Below are 20797 nucleotides of genomic sequence, written 5' to 3'. Positions count from 1 at the left end.
GTACTGGGAATTGAACTCGACCTCATGCTTGCCAGGCAGGTGTTATACTGCTAAGCTACAACCTCAACCCTCTTCCTACTATGCTTATGACATGCTCGTTCCAGGAAAATAAGATGTCAGTAAAAACTTATCAAAATGTAATGAGTGCTTAGAGTAGACATCAACATTTTCACATCAGCTGTTTTCTTACTTATGAAAAATAAAAGAAAATAAAAAATAAAAACTTATGTGAACTACAATGTAAACACAAACAAGATCTACCACAGAAATACATCTACTGCAACTGTCACACCTGCATGTTCCATACACAAGTATGGCTCACACTGATAGTACATGTTTTGTTTTTCTGTACTTTCTTTTAGGGCGTAATAACATCTTGTTTGTGTGTGTGTGTCCCTGTTGTCATAGTAAGTCTTTCTGATGCTGTGCCTGCCTGTTCACTATCAGCTCACAAGGGTGCTCCACAATTTTTTTTTTTTTTTTGCAGAGTTCACTGGACAGAAACATTTTTTTCACTACTGTGAACCAATCTTTTACCAGCTCCAGTCTCAATCCTTTAAGAAAATTTCTCCATGATATTCTGTACTTGTTATTTTCTTTGTAAACTGTCAAACTATGCCACAATGTTTAGAATTGAGTAAAATACAAGCCATGGCCAGTGCTTTGTGTTCAGGTGATGTAGTTACTGCATAACTCATCAGCACCTACTCTGCATTCAGTTTTGTTGTTGACAGTTCCGCCTCAGGCTTCCATTTTGCCAAGGTTTCTCTATCAGTGTTTCCATTGTGGTGAAATGTTGACATCAGCAACACCAGTGCTTTTCTTTGCCACATATGAGACAATGTTTTATCTTTCTGAAATTCAGAGATTGAACTATACAATTCTCTGTTTTGGAATTGCAACATTTCATTTGGAATTTGTTCTTTGTCCTTGTGTACAATTCCTGCACTGGTCAACTTGTACTGTATTAGCAAATATAACATCAGTTGGAAACTGGTAAACCAGTTGTTGAGTGTCACATTCTGATTAGTTTGGGAGATGGAAACAAGAAGTCTCTTTACAACTTCATTTGGTTTATTATACAAATAAGGACCTGAAGGCTGATTTCCAGGACAAATGTCCAAATTGAAAGCATAGTAAGTCTTTGCATCTTTAAGGGCATAAATGTTTATGTCATATTTTGACCTGTCAATTTTCTATTACATTCCTGAAATTACCATAAGAAATCTGTGCTAAAGTACAGCAGACTTATGAATGCTTTCGGTTTAGCTACTGAGGGGTCAGTAAAATATTATTTAAAAATACATTTTTTAATATGGCTGTTGGTACATACAGAATGTTTTATTTGTATTTCAGCCTTTATGTATTTCTCAGCATCTGGTAGCATTTCAAAAGTCTGTTACAATTGCCAATTTTGAGTGGCAGTGCCAGCTTTCTGTCCTATATTTCACCCCTGCCCGGACCTTCACTATACTTTCCAGCCTAGTTGTAACATTGGATGGTTCCACTTGGCTGTGTGGCCATTTCACAGCATTTCCACTAGTCACATATGTATCATTACTGTTTCTTCATTATGTGAATCAGGGAGATCTGCATTCCATGTCTATATCAGTTTGATTCTTGCTTCATTTCACTGTCACAGAAACTTTGGCTTACATGACCAATGTCAGAGTCATCATCATCCACCATCCCATTCTTTTATGAACGCATGTGTTTACCATAATGGATCATCTTTATCATCCATGCATGAGTAATCTTATGATTGACTTTTGATCTCCTCTATAACTTGCAAATCTGGTTTTTCACGTGCCATTGTATTGACTAGGGTGACTTCTACCAGGAAAATCAAAAGAAAACTTTTTTTAACAAATTGTGGAATGATGTGGGTTATTGGCCCCTCTGCGATAAGGATGGGTCCAAGTCCCTGTTTTCTACTTTTGCACATGTGCATACTCCTTGCTGTGTGTCATGCCAAGTGGATAAACACATAGATTGTTTCCTGTATCCCTCAGGGGTAGGTACTGAGATGACACAGCAGGCTATTATAACGTCAAAGTACAAATTTACAATAGAAAAGAAAAGAATGGGTCGCTGGGTCCAGCCTTACTCCTCAGAGGGTATCTTTATTTAAAGTAAATGTGGATGCCCTTACTAGTATTTCTAGCCTTTTAATTTTTTCTCTCCCTTTTAAAATGAATTTTACATATGCATTTTAAAATGAATTTTAATGTACCTTTTTTAAAATTAAACTTGAATATTGGTATTGTAAGAGGTCTTAAACAATGTGTGACTCATTTTTGGGTTTTTTTGCTGTTTTGCGGGGGGAGAGTGTTTGGTATGAGAAATCGAACTCACGGCATTGTGCTTCCCAGGCAGTGCTGTGCTGCTGATCTATATCCCCAGATCCTCATTAGTGTTTTAAAAGACTATTTGGAAAGTTGACCTTTACTGGCCGTGGTGGGGCACTCCTGTAATTCTAGCACTTGCAAGGTTGAGGCAGGAGCATCATTGCAAGTTTGAGACTAACCTGGGCTACAAAGTGAGCCCATGGCCAGCCTAAACGGCACAACGAGACCCTGTCTCAAAAAGACGAAAGAAAGTTGACATTCATATTTTTTGGGTTGTAGACACCTGTTTGTTTCTTTTGTTGTTTTTAAGTGAATACATAGGTTTGACTAGAAGCTATTTTCAGAATGAGTAATTAAACTTGCAATTTTATAAGTTTCGAGTATTGTGATTTAATCATTCAATAAATGTTTTAGAAGGAATAATACTTATTTTGTGATCCCAGCTATGAGATTATATATGCAAGGAGGATGTTAGCAGTGTGAGGCCAGTGTGACACAGTAAGACTCTACCCCAAAATAAATTTTTAGTGTGGACACATTAAAAATTCTGTATAAAATTACCTTCAGGCTATACAAGTAAGGCTTGTATGAAATATAAATAAATGTGATGTTTAAGCTTGGGTCCTGTGGCCAAGATATCTATTGTATGGATATCTATTGTATGCATGCAGATATTTCAAAATCCAAAACAAATCTGTATCAATACCTCTGGTCTCGAGCATTTTGGATAAAGGATACTCAGTCTGTATAGATACATGAGATATCTCAGATCATCAGAGATAAAGATGAATTTTTCCCATGTACTACTGGGATTGAATCCAGAGCCGTTGCAAGTCTTTGTTTTTTATTTTGAGACGGTCTCACTAAGTTGCCATACGAGGCTCAAACTCCTCAGCATTCTAGAATGCTGAGATGGCAGGTTGTACACTACCCTACCTGGCTTAAATATGGAGTTGTTAATAGAGTACTAGGGTAATTATATACCCATTTACAATTATATCTATATACCATATCCAAAAAACTCTATAAATGGATTGGGAATCTGAATGTGAAAATTGAAACCAAGTACTAAAAGACAACATGGGTGAATTTCTCTTTAATTTTAAACATAGAGAAAAATCTTTCTAACTTAAGCCTTAAAAGCCAGTCACAATAAAAAACTGATAAATCAGATTACTTTAGAAATTTTTTACAACTTGATTGGCAAAAACAAGCCAGAAGAAAGTATACGTGAGAATTTTTTTTCTCACAATATATATAGTCAAAAAGGTAACACAGGCTGGGTGTAGTGATGCTCACTTGTAATCCCAGCACTTGAGAGACTGAGCCAGGAAGATTGCCACAAATTTGATGCCAACCTAGGCTACACAGTCAGTTCAAGGCCAGCCTGGACTACAGAACAAGACCCTGTCTCAAAAAACAAATGAACAAACAGATAATTTAAAAAGGATGCCACAGACAAATGGGTAATATAAGGAATTCCCCCCAACTCCCGGTACTGGGATCAAACAGAACAGTTGACAAATATGTTATATTGAGCCATGTCTTCAGGCCTTTTAAATTTTATTTTAAGAAAGGGTCTTGCTAACTTGTCCAGCCTTTCCCCTCCCCAAAACATTTTCTCATTATAGTCAAACATGAAAAAAAAAAAGGTTAAACACACGTGTGATTAGAGAAATACAAATTAAAACACTATTGAAGTGTCATTTCTTATCTACCAGACTGACAAAAAATTTAAAATATGGTAACATATTCTGTTGATAAAACTGTAGAAGGCATTTTTGTGTATATGTTGCTAGGAATCAAACCTAGGGCTCGCTCATGTTAGACAAGCATTCAAGCAATGACTATACTCCAGGTCCTTAGAGGTACACTTAGATATTGCTGGGAAGAGTGCAAATGAGTGCAGGACTCTGGAGGAACATTTGACCACACTCAAACTTATGCATTTTACTTCTTAAACCACAACTCTGCTTACAGAGAATGTGATGTGAAGACTTCACCTTCAACTATAAGGAAATACGAACTGCCTTTTTAGAGTAGTTGAAAATCATAATGTACGACTTCGGGAGAACATGGCAGACAGGTAACAGCAGCTACAGATGCTCTCTGAGTTAGCCAGCTTAGAATCCAGGAATGGTGTGATGTGAGGAGTCCTAAGCAAGGGGAGATATACTCTGCTGACCCAAGAACAAACTAAGCTGAGAGAAACCAACTGGAAATGCAATCCCAGTGCTATAACAGGAACAGATAAAATCTCAGCGCAGAAGCTGGAACCCACGCCTCTGAAAGCTGCAATTTGAATTTCCTGCCACCGCTGCTGCATCTGAATTGGCACAGCAGGGAGAGAGATGCAAAAGTTCTGAGAACGGGAATCAGTGAATGGAGTTGAGAGCGGGACTGGTGGGGAGCCCTGCATCAACCTGCGGTGAGTGAGAGGAACGGAGACCCTTCCATAGACTAGGAGGCTCCAACAGTGGACATTCTGGGATCGGGCAGTCTAGCCGTAACAGGATGCTGCAGCGACTTTAGTTGCATATTCCCCTCTCAAGTGGGATTGGTGGGGAGCACTTGGCCTGGGTGACGCCGCAGACTAAGATCCAGTAGGGTAGCCCAAACCAGGTCCCAGCGCCTGGCAGTGCACCCTAGCAATGAAGCCTTCAGTAGGTTGACCTGGAGGGGCGGGCCCAGCAGAGGCTGCCCAGGTCTGTGTCTCCCTAGAACACTGCAGTGGGCGGGAACACCTAGCCAGCGGATTCAAACTAACCGACAAAGAAAGAAACTAGGCCTCCTGTATACGCTTGTATGGAAGGAATAAAAGTATGAAAAGAGGGAGCAACAAGAAAGGGTCCTCAGTCCCCAATCCTGAGAACACTGATCCAGGAAAGGTAGATGCAAAGGAGAATGAGGACAGAAAACATGCAGTATCAGACACGGCACCAATAGACATAAAGCAGTATCTCTGGAGCCTCATAGACGAGTTCAGAAGTGAAGTATTTAATGATATAAAGCAAGATATAAGTAGAATAGTTAGAGAAACGCTAAGCACTGCCCAAGAAAAAACAAATGGTGGAATGGAAGAACAAAGAAAAAGGGGAGAATTGTTTGATGGAGAAAATAAAGAAAACAGAATACGTGAAGCAGGTTCAAAGAGATTACCAGGAAACTAAAAACCCTATTGAAAGCTGGCATAACAGCTTGAAAGAAACTAAGGATAGATTATCTGAACTGGAGGACAGATTTCTAAGATGGGAGCATGAAATGAAAAACTTAAAAATAACAAGGAAACAAACAGCAATAATTCAAAGGCTAGAAGATGATAAGAGGATCTATAACCTAAGAATTAAGAACATAGGGGCTGGGGATTTGCTCAGCAGCATAAGCACCTGCCTTGCAAGCAGGTGGTCGTGAGTTCAAACCCTAGTACCAATAAAAAGGAAAAAGACAAAAAAAAGAAAGAAAGAATTAAGAACATAAAAGAACAAGTAGGGACACAAACAAATGAGCTACAAAAGCTATTCACAGAAATAATCCAGGAGAATTTCCCTAATTTAGCAAAAGGTAAAGATACTCAGATGTGTGAGGCATACAGGACCCCAGCCACCTACAATCCAAACAGCACTACACCCAGGCATATAATAATCAAAATTCCAGAAATCCAATATAAGAACAGAATATTAAAAGCCGTCAAAGACAAGAAACAAATCACTTACAAGGGAACACGCATCGGAATAACAGCAGACTTCTCAGCACAAACCATCAAATCATGAAGAACATGGGGGGAAATAATTCAAGCTTTGAAAGATAATAACCTCCAACCAAGATTGATATATCCTGCAGAACTGTCCCTAGAAATTGATGGAAAAACAAGGTGCTTCCAGGATAAAGAGGAACTAGGGGAATTTGCAACCACCAATTCAACTCTACAGAGAATACTGCAGGATATTATAAAAAAGAAAAATACAAAGAATCCAGAAATAGTGGCAAAGAGGCCACAATGAATGGAGCAGAAAGCGAAATGAATAAGACAAACTGACAACTAATGCCAGAAAAAGAGCTCAACAGAAATGAGGCAGAGAAGGTTGGATGGTAGAAACAGCTATTTTGGAGAAAACAAGACATCATAATAGCTAGTGCTGATTTAATATCATCTTGTTTTGAAGTCCCATCAAGCTTTTGTTGTTCTGTCTCCATCGGTCTTAACATGTTGTTTCTTATTGGATTTTATTATATGTGATAATATGAACAAAAACTTTTATAGACAAGGAGATTATACAGAAACCATTGTTCATTTTCTGTTAGTTGATTCTAAATACCCTGTAATACTGTCATTCTCTTGAACGGTTTTACATTGTCTTGATATGTTTGATACTACAGTACATGAAGTTATACTCAAAGATTTCAAGAGACACTATGGTAACTACTTTTATATCGGGATTGTCTTGTGGTGAAACACTGTTTTGCTTAAATGGTTGTGTTTTGACCTGCGCTGTTTTGTTGTTATGCCCTCTTATCTCAATCTCCTTTTTTTATTATACTTTTTTATATTGATATTACTTTTTTATTTTTATCCTTTTAATTAAGGGAAAAATAAATAAAAAATAGCAGGATATATTGTAGTAACCCACTTTGATTTCCTATTAACTTGATTTGAAACCCTGTATTGCTCTCACCATCTTGTTTTGACTGATTTTCCTCTATTCTGTTTTGCTTGATAGTACCAAGTCCGAAAGTATAGGCAACCACTGTGAAGACAGTAAGATTCATTATGACGCCCATTCTGTTTGACTATTATCTTCTTTTGAAGTCCTGTAATGTCTCCAATGTTTTGGTTTTATTGGTTTAGTTCTTTACTGTTTTGTTCAATTTTATTATAACTGATGATATAGGCAATTCTTTTTAAGATAGCAAGAGGCATTATGGTAACCATTGTTGATCACCTTGTATTTTGTTTTTACATTATGTATTATGTCCATCCTTTTGATTTGACTGACTCTGTTCTGTTATGTCACATTTGATTTTACTCTCTTCAAAAAAAAAAAAAAAAAGAAGAACTGTGGGAGTAATAAAACCCAAAATGTGCAATTGTCATTGTACAAAAGTGCTCCAAAGGACATAACTGCATGTATATTGAAGTGTATAAGATAGATAACCATATCACTGAGTTTTGTTGGATCATTGAACAGAACTGTTTGCAGTATCACTGTTTGAATGTCCACTTTATATGCTTTAATTTTGTAACTTGAACAACTATTTCCAAGATGACAATACGTAATCTATTAACTAGTGATTTCCTACTGTTTATTTTTTCTGAAATTCTGTATAACTTGAAGCCTTTTTCTGTTTCTTTTTCTCCTTAAAATTAAAAAAAAGAAAATCATAATGTACATTCTATAATAGCATATTATACAGCTGTAATAAAGAATGAGAAAGGTATAAATGGATTTGGAGTGATTTCCACATTAATTAGAAAAAAGCAGAGTGCTAAAGAGTGTATGTAATGTATAATTTTACATGTAAGAAAGAAAGGGAGCCAGGCCTTGGCAACACACGCTTGTTTCAGTTGTTTGGGAGACTGGTAGAAGAGCATCACTAGTGACCAACCTAGTGAAGCTCTGTCTCAAAACTGAACAACAGTACACATACACACACATATATTTGCTTGTGTGAAAGAAACACAAGAAGGATAATCAAACTGATTGCAAGTATGAGGTCATGAGTTCAATTCCTGGTACCCAAAAAAAAAAAAAAATTTTTTTTAAACTGATTGATCACCTCCCAACCTCCGTTAACACTGATGGGGAAGGAATGGAGTGGTGAGAAGAAAGTAGTGCGAACAAGTTAGTTGGGGTGAAGAAGGGCAACACTGGGAATACACCTTCCTGTATAGGTGGGGATTTTTTAGTTTTTGGTTTGGTTTGGTTTTGGTTTTTGAGTCAGGCTGATCTCCACCTCGCAGCAATCTTCCAGCCTCACCATCAGAATGTCAGGATTGCAAGTATGTACCACTACGCTCGGCTTGGAAGCTGATTCTTAAAAAGGAAAGTAACTTGCCTAAAGACACACATGGTGATTTCAGAATTTAAACCTAAACTTGCCCAAATCCAGAGCTTATTCTCTTAACCAAACTAATCACAGCTACCTCCAAGTGGAAGGTAAAAACAGGCTGATCACTCGTACGTGAAGGCAACTATAGATTACGTCTGGTCCTTCATTCTCTATTAGACAGTTCTGCCTAATGAAATAGGTTATGAGTAACATAAGATTTTAAATTTTCGGGACTGGGGATTTAGCTCAGCGGCATAAGCCCCTGCCTTGCAAGCAGGCGGTCTTGAGTTTGATCCCCAGTACCGGTAAAAAGGAAAAAAAAAGTGTAAAAAAAGATTTTAAATTTTCTAGTAGCTGTAAAGCTAGGAACAAGTAAAACATTTTAATACTATATCAGTAAACTCGCTTTGTGCAAAGTTTTTGCACAAAGTTTGTGCAAAGTATTTCAACATATAAGCAATATAAAATTATTAAGATACTTCTATTTTCATACTATTTACAGTCTGATGTATTTGGTGGATTTTGTTGTTTTTCACCTTTGCATCCATCTCAGTTCTCAGGAGCCACATTTCAACTACTTAGCGTTTCTTCTTTTTCACAAAGAAATATTTGATAATTTGCTTGTTTGCAAGCGTAAATCTAATCCATATTTTCACTTGGGATGAAAGTTCTTTATAGCCTGTTAATATTCAGCTCAAAATTATTATACATTGCTTATTGAAAACTACTCAACATTTACATTTTTAGAAATAGACTTTTTGTTTTTTGGTACCAGGAATTAAACTCCAGACCTTGTATTTACTAGTTGTACTGTGCCACTGAGCTATACCCCCAGGACTAGAAATAAGAATGTTAAAATCAGGTTTTTTTAGACTTCATTATCTTATAACTGGTAGTGTATATCTTGGCAGTTCCTTTTTAAAAATTTTTTATTGGTACATGTTTGAGGTGCATAATGATTTCCTTCCTCATAAGGAGTTGGTACATGTATGTAACATTTTAATTGTTTTTATTCCCTTGCCCAAGTCACTTGGTCACCTTCCCTTTTACAGTAGGTCATCTCCCTATTTCCTATTGTCTATTTTTATTTTGCCTTTTAATTATTTAAACTTTGGGTTTCTCATATAAATGAAATGATGTGATACTTAAGCCTGTATGTCTGTTTTATTTCACTTAGCATTTTGGAATCAAGGTGCATCCATTTTTCTACAAATGACTCAAGTTTATCTTTCCTTCTGGCAAAGTAGTTATCTGGGCAACTCCTGAATCTTAACTTTTAGGTTTTCCTTTTACATAGCCCCAGTTTTCAATCAGTTACTACATTCATTGGTCTGGGAAGGGTTACTGTCTTGGAAGGGAAGGTAGCTAGAAGATGCTTTTCACTGATGGAGAAAATAAGAGCATCTTAGAACCGTTGACTGTGGGGAACTGTTCCCTGTAAGTCAGCTTGTTTCTCTCATCTGGAGAAAATCAATCTTAACAGTTATGAGGACTTTTAGAAACAATGGATTAACTGTTAATGAAATCTTTTCATGGTAGCAGGGTTTGGAACTTGGTAAATTGTTAGAACTTTCTAGATGCTTTTAAACTTATGATAAAGTTTTTGTTTTTCAGAATTTGGTGTTCACTTGGCAGAACTGACTGTCGATCCTCAGGGGGCACTGGCAATCCGTCAGGTAAGCTCAATTATAATTTCCTTTTACTTTATAATAAAACTTGCTTATGGAAAGGAGAAGGCCAACTTATAAATATCCTATGATTTTATGCTAAGTTTAAGTATGATTCAGATACTCCAAGTCATGTATGTGGTTGTGTGTGAAAAATGTTTCTGCCTGACTTTTTGGCTTATTCTCTCCCAGCTGGCGTCAGTTATCTTGAAGCAGTATGTGGAGACTCACTGGTGCGCCCAGTCAGAGAAGTTTAGGCCTCCTGAGACTACAGAAAGGGTAAGGACAGTTGTTTGATTGATCCATCTCCCAAGACTTGAGGGACCATCTTAAGGGATTAAGGTGTCAACATTCTTTAACAATAGAGCAGTCAAAAGACTGGGTCAAAACCAGACACAGTGGCACGGGCCTGTATTCCCATCTATGCAAGAGGTTGAGGCGCAGGATTCCAAGTTTGAGGCCAGCCTGGCATGTTGTAAGACCCTGTCTCAAGAGAAAAGGACTGAGGACCAGAGATTTATCTCAGTGACATAAGTGCCTGCCTGGCAAGCACAAGGTCATGGGTTCGATCCCTGGTACTAAAAACAACAAAAAAGGGAGACAAAGACTGAGGATATAGATCAGTAGTACGGGGCTTGCCTAACAAGATCCTGAGTTCAGTCTGGTACTAGGAGTGTAGAGAGTGGATCTAGGCAGAAAAGGAGATTGGTGGCTGACCTTAAGGGCACTGCATAGTAAAATAAGAGAGCTAAAGCCGTAGGCTGTCCTGTGTTCAAACTCTAGTTCCACCCTTTATCGGCTATGAGATCACTAGAAGCATGACTCAGCCCCAGTTTCCTAAATATCTAAAATTAAGCATTAAATGAAACCATCTTAGAATGCTGTGCAACCGTCTTAGACCCAAAGAATTATTGAGATACAGAGTGTAGAGTAACACCATTCTTCAGAACCTGCTGCAAATATGGAAATGTTTTGGATCTGGGATAGCTGATATGAGACCTGCCATGGCTATTGAGCACTTAAAATCTGGCTCTTGCAACTAAGGAACTGAATTTTAATTTTATTTAATTTTCATTGAAATGACCACATGAAACTAGGGGCTACTATAAGTTTAAAGATCACAGAGAAACTCTGTGAATGAATTGTTAAGTTTTCATGTAGGAATTTTCTATAAATATGTAGTTTCTTCCAAGTTTGTTGTTTAATGTAACATAGTTCCAAACTCGACTGGGCTCTTCTAGTCACTAATAACCTGCTCTAATAGCAAGTGTACTGTCTTCCTCCACAGGCAAAAATTGTTATTAGGGAGCTGCTACCCAATGGGTTGAGAGAATCCATAAGCAAAGTGCGCTCCAGTGTTGCCTATGCAGTGTCAGCAATTGCCCACTGGGACTGGCCTGAAGCCTGGCCCCAGCTCTTCAATCTACTCATGGAGATGTTGGTGAGCGGAGACTTAAATGCAGTCCATGGAGCCATGCGTGTGCTGACAGGTACTGGAAACCTTACCTAACATGTATTAGCTATTTGTGAAAGCCAAGTCTACTCTTCAAATCTCAGTTTACTGAGCTTGGCATTTAAGCCAAATCTTACTATCCCACATTATACTATGGTAGATGCTATCAGTTCTATGTCAAAAGCAAATCCTTGAGTCAGGCATGGTGGCACATGCCTGTAATCCGACACTCAGAAGGCTGAGGTGGGAGGATTACCATGAGTTCAAGGCCAGCCTGAACAATGTAGTGAGACCCTGTCTCAAAACAAAAAGCAAATCCTTCTCTGTTTGTTTCAGACTTCCTCTTCCCATGCCCCAGCTGCCTTTTTAAAACTTCTACTTATATTCTTGTCGCTTGCCTGTGACAAAGCTTCAGTTTTTAGCTCAGATACAATGCAGACTTTGCCCGGCCCCCACCCCCAGTACAAATGTTTCTTGTTCAGATTTTTCGCCTTCTTATCCTTTCCTTTGCTTCTCCTTTATGATTCCTTATTCAGTGACTTCACATACTCCTCTGTGGAGCTGGACTTTTCAGGGTTCTTTATTTATGGCATCATAGTGCCAGGATACAACAGATAAATTTTCTGTCAACGAAACAAAGCCTGTTCCCTCCTAATCTACCAATATAATAGCTTCTTTTTGATAGACCTGGAGAAAAAGGATGATTGTCCATTTATCTTAATTGGAATGCGGAAAAGCCCTCATTGTAGTTAACTAAGGAAATTACTATTAACAAGATCATTTTTTTGTCAGCCAAGTGAAAGAATTGGTAGAGAAATTTGTATTCTTTTGTAATAGAGTCATCAGAGTAGACTACAGCCAATATCCATTCCCAAATAAATGCTTCAAATTTTTTTTTTCTTTTTCTCTTTTTATTGGTACTGGGGATTGAACTCATGACCACCTGCTTGCAAGGCAGGTGCTTATGCTGCTGAGCTAAATCCCCAGCCCGCTTTAAATATTTTCAAAGGAGGAAAAACTATATGAACTCTGAAAATAGGAACTCAGGTGTATATAAAGGTAGCAGAACATTACTGTGTACAAAGGAACCATTTGGAGAATGGGACTGATTCTCTTTGGGATTGTTTGTTTGTTTGTTTGTTTTTGAGGCAGGATCTTGCTGTATTGCACAGGTGAGTCTTGAACTCCTGTGCTTACGTGATCACCCTATGTCAGCCCTATTGCACCCATCTTTGTGAGGTTTTTTGGGTTTTTTTAAAACCTCCTGTCCCATCTTCTGAATTATTTGTATATTTATAAAAGAAAACTAAGTTATAGTGTGAAGGAAATGCAAACATAATAGCTTCAGAATTAAAATACTTGAGTTACATGATACATCTTTTCTTATAGTCCCAAAGAATTTTGGAGATTAAAAAAAATAATAATAATAATTTTGGAGATTGAGGTGTCGATATCCCAACCTTTCTCTGGCTTACTGAATGACCTCAGAGAAGTAATACTGAACTTTTAACCTATAAAGTATATCCAGGGACCATGGCACATGTCTGTATTCCCAGCTACTGAAACAGGAGGGCCTCATGATTAAGGCTAGGCTAAGCATCATAGTGAGACTTGGTCTCCAAAACAAACAAAGCCCCTGTAAAGTGTGAATAAATTGAGGCTGTTGGAAATGATCATAGGAGAAAAAAAAAATGCAGTCATTTTACCAGCAGGATTAAATTATACTGCCTAAAACTTATCATTAATGTGCTCTCCATCATGCTTGTTTAGTGTAAGTCCTGGGATATCTAAATAAAATAGAGCACTCATTCTACAAATGTCAGAATTTATTCTTCACAAGGAAGTCACAGCTAGTAAAGAAGATACAATCTTGAATATTTGTATTCATTTGACTCATAGGGACTGGTATTACCCAAGATGGTGGAGTCAGTTTTTCCTATTCCGGGATGAAGGCCACCAAGCCAGTGTCCTTACTTGTATGATGACATGGAGCATTACCTAGAAATGGTTTGAAACTTTTTATACCTAATGTCTTACACTTCAATGATACCTTTTCTTTGTAGAGTTCACTCGAGAAGTGACAGACACACAGATGCCACTTGTTGCTCCTGTCATTCTCCCAGAGATGTATAAGATCTTCACCATGGCAGAGGTATGGAATCTCAGCTCCCTGATTTCAACAAAAAGGGCTGTTCAGACTTTGGTTAGCCTCCACCTCTCAGAGACTGTTGTGCTTGCCACTGATCCCCATACCTGAAGACTCCGACCAATGAAGATCTAGATCAGAGTCTCTGAATTAAACATACTTTTTCACTCACAGCTACAGGCAGCCTTTGATGAAAGTGATGCAGCCAAAGTGTATCTTCATATACTTCATACCTCCTGGCATCCTCTAATCCCAAAGTGCCTAGAGCCTCTGTTGCTGCCTCTAGCCTCATATTAAGGATTTAGAAGTAGTCTGCACAAATAGACCTTTTTGGGTCTGTGTGGTATTGGAGATTGAACACAAGGCCTTTATACTGAGCTAATTTCCCAGCCACTTTTTTATTTTATATTTTGACAAAAGGTCCTGCTGAGTTGCCTGGGATGGACTATAATTTACTGTCATCCTTCCTCAGCCTCTAGAGAGCTGGGAGTATAGATGTCCACCGTCATGCATGACCAAATAGATCCTTAAAGTACCACATAAATGCCAAATATATATATTTGAGTATCAATCTGTATATGAATGGTAACTCATTCATAGTAAGGTATATGTATGATGGGTAATGTTTTAACCTCCTGTTCTTCCCCCAATCAAATATATATATATATATATATATATAGACCCAGTGCTCCTGGATATAGGGTGTATTTTAAAAGAAGTACATTTAGAGCTGGGAATATAGCTCAGTGATAAAGTACATGCTTAGCATTTGTGAAGTCCTTGGTTTATTTTCCAACACCATGAAAGAAAATAAGAAAACGAAATACATTGGCCATTTTAACTATGTCAACCTACAGAAACCTTTATAGAAGGCTAATTCTAAAAAGTTCTGACATTTTTGTTACCTTATATTCTGTGAACTACATGAGTCTGTATCAAAAATGAATGAATATTTCCCATCTCTGTAGGAAATTTAATCTCATGAGGATTGATCAGTCTTAGCTTAGTCACAGAAACACACATTCATACACACTCCACTCTCATGGCTATGCTATAACCTTTTTCCTAGGTGTATGGTATTCGAACCCGATCCCGAGCTGTGGAGATTTTTACTACTTGTGCCCATATGATCTGTAACATGGAGGAGCTGGAAAAGGTAAGTAAGCCTTTGAGTAATTAACAGACTTCATGCTTAAAAATCTTTGTTAATACCTTCCAGCTGGGCATGATAGTACATACCTATAATCCCAGCACTCAGGAAGCAGAAGGATCACTGTGAGTGTGAAGCCAACCCAGGCTACATGATGAGTTCAGACCAAGCCTGGACTACATAGTGAGACCCTGTCTCCCAAAAAAGAAATTTTTTTTACTAATGCCTTCCATCACAACAAAGCAGTGCCTTGTTGTTGTAACCAACATTGTAGGTAGACTTAACATTTTGATTAAATTTTTAAATTTGCGTATAGCTTATTTCTTCAAATGCTTTCTCTCATGTCATATTGGCTTCCCTAGAACTTTTCTGTTCTGTTATGGGCCTCTCATATGAAACAAAGCTAGCTGACGAATACTGATTCCTGGGATTCAGAAATGGCTATAGAAAAGTATTACGATCCAATAACTTACAAGTAGACTGTGGTGAATAATTAATGATAAATGGTAGCTAAAGAAACATGTGATCTTAGGGTGGGGATTTAGCTCAGCGGCATAAGTACCTGCCTTGCAAGCAGGCGGTCGTGAGTTCGATCCCTGGTACCGATAAAAATGAAAAAGACGGAAAAAAAAAAAAAGAAACGTGATCTTGGGAAATACCTCTACTGACTTTATGCCTGTACCCTTCTGGTTAGTACCTGGGCTTACAGAGAGCTTTAGATGCTCAAAAAACATCAGTGCCTAGCTAGAAGTAATGGGGCATGCCCTTGATCCCAGCTACTCAAGAAGCTGAAGTAGGATTGCACATTTGAGGCCAGCCTAGGCAACTTAGCAAGACTGTGCTTAAGAATAAAATAAAAAGTGCTGGGGGGGGGGGTAGATCAGTGGTAGACCATTTACCTAGCTCACAGGGGGCTCTTGGTACCAACACCAAGTACTCAAAACAAACAGTGTGTGCTCTGTGTATTAAAGCCGCGGACTAGAAGTCTATCCAATATTCACTTTGATTTCTGTTATCAGGGTGCAGCCAAAGTCCTCATTTTCCCTGTGGTGCAGCAGTTCACAGAAGCCTTTGTTCAGGCTCTCCAGATACCAGATGGCCCCACATCTGACAGTGGGTTTAAGATGGAGGTCCTAAAGGTAAACATTTACTGAGGTGAGATTGGGAATTTGGAAGTGTAGTCTCAAACCACTGATTGTCATTCTTGTCTGTTTTTCTCCTTAGGCAGTGACAGCCCTGGTAAAAAACTTCCCAAAGCACATGGTGTCCTCTATGCAACAGATTTTACCTATTGTTTGGAACACCCTAACAGAGAGTGCAGCTTTATATCCTTTCTTTAAAACTCCAGGGACCTCTTAACACCTGTGGTAGGGAATCTAGCCTTGGGTCTCATATCATGCGGTTCACTGTTAAGTATCTCCTTCTAGTGTTGAAGTACATAATATTCTTTTTTTTTTTGTCTTTTTCTTTTTTATCGGTACCGGGGATCGAACTCATGACCACATACCTGCAAGGCAGGTGCTTATGCCGCTGAGCTAAATCCCCAGCCCCGAGTACATAATATTCTTTTATAACTTATATGTAAAACAAACTCCAAATTGTTTCTTTACTCTTCTTCATACTTATGTGAGGACAGAAGTGAATTACACAGAGGAAGTAGAAGATCCTGTGGATTCTGATGGTATGTAGTTTATGTGCTTTTGACATAAATACTGGTTATTGGGAAAAGGGATCTGGAAAAAGACAAAGAAGTCAGACAGAAAAAAAAAATAGTAATAGAGCCTTCATTCTGTCCAGTGAGTTTTCTAATTGGGTATCCTTTCAGTTTATTAGATGCAAAGAATTGAGAATTTAACCATCTTTGATCTCTTCTTTATAGACATTTGCAAAAACCATGTACTCAAAATAAATAAAAACAAAAAAAACATGTACTCATAGAATTTTTGAGTTGAACCAGTTTCCTTCAAAGGCCATTTAATCCAGATATTTTGTTGTTTTGTCGAGCTTAATTTTGAAGTCCCATGTGACGGTATTTTCATTTCTATTTTAAGTATTTCAAATCAAAAGTAGACAAGCTGGAAAATATATTTAGTGTTTCTGATTTTCTTAATGAAAAAAAGAGGGCTAGGTTTGTAGCTCATTGGTTGAGCATTTGCCTGGCATGCTCAGAGCAGGCCCTGAATTTAATCCCTAGCATTACAAAATAACTCGGTATAATGAACACACCTGTAATGCCAGCACTAGAGAAGCTGAGACAAGAGGGTCACTGCACATTTGAGGCCAACCTAGGCTACATAGTGAGTTCAAGAGCAGCCTGAATTGTATAGTGAGACCCTATATCAAAAAAACAAAAAATGATTAAGTTCCTTATTTGATTTTTCAACCCCTTCTGTCCTTTGGAATGCTAATTAGCAAGTACTTTGACTATTCATTAATTCACAAATATAATATAGTTTATTTCCAGCATATATACTTTCCTTTTGCTTTCTTATCATTAATTTCTTCTCTTGTATATTTCATATAGGTGAAGTCCTGGGTTTTGAAAATCTCGTCTTTAGCATTTTTGAATTTGTCCATGCTCTACTAGAAAATAGCAAATTCAAAAGCACTGTTAAGAAAGCCTTGCCTGAACTGATTTACTATATTATCCTGTACATGCAAATCACTGAGGAACAGGTAAATAACAGGTTTAATAGACAGTTACCAGCTTGTATTTGGAAAGGCAACTTGATGAATGTGAGGCTTTGGTGAAGTAAAGCTTTTATTTCTGAAAAATGGGCACTAAGAGAATAACTTGATATAAAGTTCGAGGAACGCACTGACATTTTAAAAAAAAAACTTTTTTTTTTTTTTTTCAAATTCCTAGTCCTGTATTAGGTATTTGGATTTTGAGAACACTTTTTCCATAAAGAAAATCTCTGTAAGACCACTAGCCCAAGATCTTGATATTTAGCAGAGCCTACTACTTCCGTATAAGTAATGAAATGTAGTGACTAGATTATTAGCCTGATTATCATCCATAAGTCCGATGTTGCCTCTTACATAAAATGGTACAAAAATTGCTACAAGAGACTTTTAAGACCAGAAGTTTTAGGATGAAAGATTGCCTCACAAAGACCTTACTTCATCATCTTTTCAGATTAAAGTATGGACAGCCAACCCCCAACAGTTTGTAGAAGATGAAGATGATGATACTTTTTCATATACTGTTAGAATTGCAGCTCAAGACCTGTTGCTGGTGAGTTACTTTCACTCTTCAACCAAGTAACACTTGAGTCCTCTTCTTCCTAATGTGTAATCCACAATGAGCAACCCTGCTGAGTGGCTTTATCCCAGACTTTTGGGGGATACAAGAGAATTTCCCAAATGAAGTTTGAGGCTCAGATTCCAAAGTTGTTACTACAAGTTTTGATACTTAAAAGTAAATATTTATGTAAAAATTGCCCAGAAAGCCAGACATGGTGGTGTACACCTGTAATTCCAATACTCAGGAGGCTAAAGCAAGAGAATCACCATAAATTTAAGACCAGCCTGACCTACATAGTGAGTTCAAGGTCAGCCTAAAGTACCTAGTGAGACCCTGCCTTTAAAAAAAAAAATTGCTGGGGCTGGGGGTTTAGCTCAGCGGCATAAGCGCCTGCCTTGCAAGCAGGCAGTCGTCAGTTCGATCCCTGGTACTGATAAAAAGGAAAAAAGGCAAAAAAAACAAATTGCTGAGAAGATAAAATCTTAATGTAATTAAATCAAGAACATTTCAGTTTTGTCTTCAACAAGACCAGCACAAGCCAGAATTTGACAAATTAAAAACAAAAAAAGATTACTGATAGATAGGTGAACATCATGTTTTCTTTGTCTCCTAAAGTAGCAAAGAGTTGTCTCTAGGCTGGAATGCCGTGAAGCTACCCACTTACTTCCTTTCAGGTAGGAAGTTTGTTAGTGAATCACTTATCATTTAGTACTTCTGAAGCAGCTGTGAAAGATTACAGTAGTATGGGGGAGTATTTTTGTTTTGTTATTTGTTATTTTTGAGAAAGCGTCGGGGCTGGGGATTTAGCTCAGTGGCATAAGCACCTGCCTTGCAAGCAGGCAGTCGTGAGTTCGATCCCTGGTACCGATAAAACTGATAAAGACAAAAAAAAAAAAAAAAAAAAAGAGAAAGGGTCTTGAGCTGGGGAATTAGCTCAGCAACATAAGCACCTGTCTGGCAAAGCACATGGTCATGAGTTTGATCCCTAGTACCAAAAAAAAAAAAAGCAAATTTGGGGGCCAGGGATTTAGCTCAGCTGAGTAAGTGTCTGTCTGACAGGCACGAGGTTATGAGTTCAATTCCCAGTGCCCCCCACAACAAAAAATCAGAGAAAGGGTCTCACTATGTGGTTCAGGCTAGCATTGAACTCATTCTGTAGTCCAAACTGTCCTCAAACTCAACAGTGTTCCTCTTGCCCAGCTTACAGTAGTTTTAAAGGCTAATAACCTTATTTTTCCTTGACCAGATTCTAAAAGGATAAATATCTGGTCCATTTTCTAAAGCTGGATCTATCACTTTTACTTATACTCATTGAATATAGCCAAAGGAAGCAACTAGTTATCTTACAGTGTGCCTAGGCACTGTAGAAACATAAATATTACTTGATTTCATGAAAGATCCTGAACTACTAGGGTCACATTTTTAATAATCTAATCAGGGTTTAGCATGTATATGTAAAACAGATCGAACCATTCACTTGTAATAGTCCAGACTAAAGACGTTTGCAGTTCAAAAGCATTTACTATCCTCATAAGACTTTTTAGCCCTTTTTTCTCCCTAGGCAGTAGCCACAGATTTCCAGAATGAGAGTGCAGCAGCCCTGGCTGCTGCAGCCACACGGCATTTACAAGAAGCTGAGCAAACCAAAAACAGTGGCACAGAGCACTGGTAAGAGCAAGTAGTTAACATGTTTCACATGTGACTTGTTTTCGGAATTGGGCCTGAGACAAAGCCTTATTTCAAATCACCTGATCTAAAGAATATTTACCTACCCTTAAAATAATTGCTCAAAATGTTTTTTAATCTGTTTTAATGAAGAACTTTTACTTTGTGTTAATTAGAAAAATTTGTTACTAAATTTACTCTTTATTTTTGGTGCAGTTTACTAACAGTGTTTAGGTAGGATTGACAAATAAATGACCCTTTTGCATCAAACTATACTGAATGTCCTTTCTTGAATCTTCTTCCTTCAAATACTTCTGTATTTTTAGTAGTAGAGTTTCATTTACCAACCTGTGGTATCTTTTTCACAGGTGGAAGATCCATGAGGCCTGCATGCTTGCCCTCGGCTCAGTGAAGTCCATTATCACTGACAGTGTGAAAAATGGCAGGATCCATTTCGACATGCATGGGTTCCTGACCAGTGTCATCCTCGCAGACCTCAACCTCTCAGGTACATTTCTGCACAGCCAGGATTCTGGAAGAACTTTCAAGCTGCCTTTGATTCAGTTAAATTTTTCTTCTAGACAGAACAAGTGTTCTTGTTTTCTTTGGGAGATATTCTTCGCATCCTAGGACATGAGCTCATCTGAATGCCTAAAGCAATCCAGAGACCTAGGATCAAATTTTAGTATCGAGAGGCTGATTTTGTACAGCTTATAACTCTTCCATGCTATTCATATTTCCTCCCAAATTACCACTCCCATTTGTGTCATTGGCATTCGAATGGAGTGTTATACCTGAGGACCCTGGCTTGAGTCAGTAGGTTCAGAACACCCATCAGACTCATTCTTCTGGTTTGCTTCCTGTCATTTTTCTCACACTATATTCTTGGCAATATTTGTGTCCGGTTTAACTGCTTGCCTTGAAGAAACAAGTTTTTATTATCAACTGATTTCTCCAGAGAAGGAGCTAAAAGTCATTGGCTCTCACTGTGACTTTTCTGCTGCGTTGACTCTGCTCATGCCATGCCTATCCTCACCCTTAGAGACACATACTGTCTTTACTTCCCTACTCAG

The 20797-nt window shown here is 38.0% G+C and overlaps 1 protein-coding gene across 3 annotated transcripts in view; it reads left to right on the top strand.

Annotated features, from left to right (window-relative positions):
* Ipo9 (importin 9) overlaps positions 1 to 20797 on the top strand; it is a 45995-nt gene that overhangs the window by 8689 nt on the left and 16509 nt on the right. For all 3 annotated transcript variants that reach the window (XM_063239990.1, XM_023567108.2, XM_063239991.1), the window contains exons 2-13: positions 10011 to 10072; positions 10256 to 10342; positions 11352 to 11553; positions 13580 to 13668; positions 14732 to 14818; positions 15832 to 15951; positions 16037 to 16137; positions 16435 to 16493; positions 17337 to 17488; positions 17952 to 18050; positions 19621 to 19727; positions 20093 to 20232. In XM_063239990.1, coding sequence (XP_063096060.1) covers positions 10011 to 10072; positions 10256 to 10342; positions 11352 to 11553; positions 13580 to 13668; positions 14732 to 14818; positions 15832 to 15951; positions 16037 to 16137; positions 16435 to 16493; positions 17337 to 17488; positions 17952 to 18050; positions 19621 to 19727; positions 20093 to 20232 — 1305 coding nt within the window. The remainder of the gene's footprint in view (positions 1 to 10010; positions 10073 to 10255; positions 10343 to 11351; positions 11554 to 13579; positions 13669 to 14731; positions 14819 to 15831; positions 15952 to 16036; positions 16138 to 16434; positions 16494 to 17336; positions 17489 to 17951; positions 18051 to 19620; positions 19728 to 20092; positions 20233 to 20797) is intronic.

Source organism: Cavia porcellus, unplaced genomic scaffold, assembly GCF_034190915.1.
Source record: "Cavia porcellus strain 051 isolate PalLab524CR breed Dunkin Hartley unplaced genomic scaffold, mCavPor4.1 scaffold_29, whole genome shotgun sequence".
NCBI classification, from domain to species: domain Eukaryota; kingdom Metazoa; phylum Chordata; class Mammalia; order Rodentia; family Caviidae; genus Cavia; species Cavia porcellus.
This window is presented reverse-complemented; position numbering and strand designations above follow the sequence as displayed.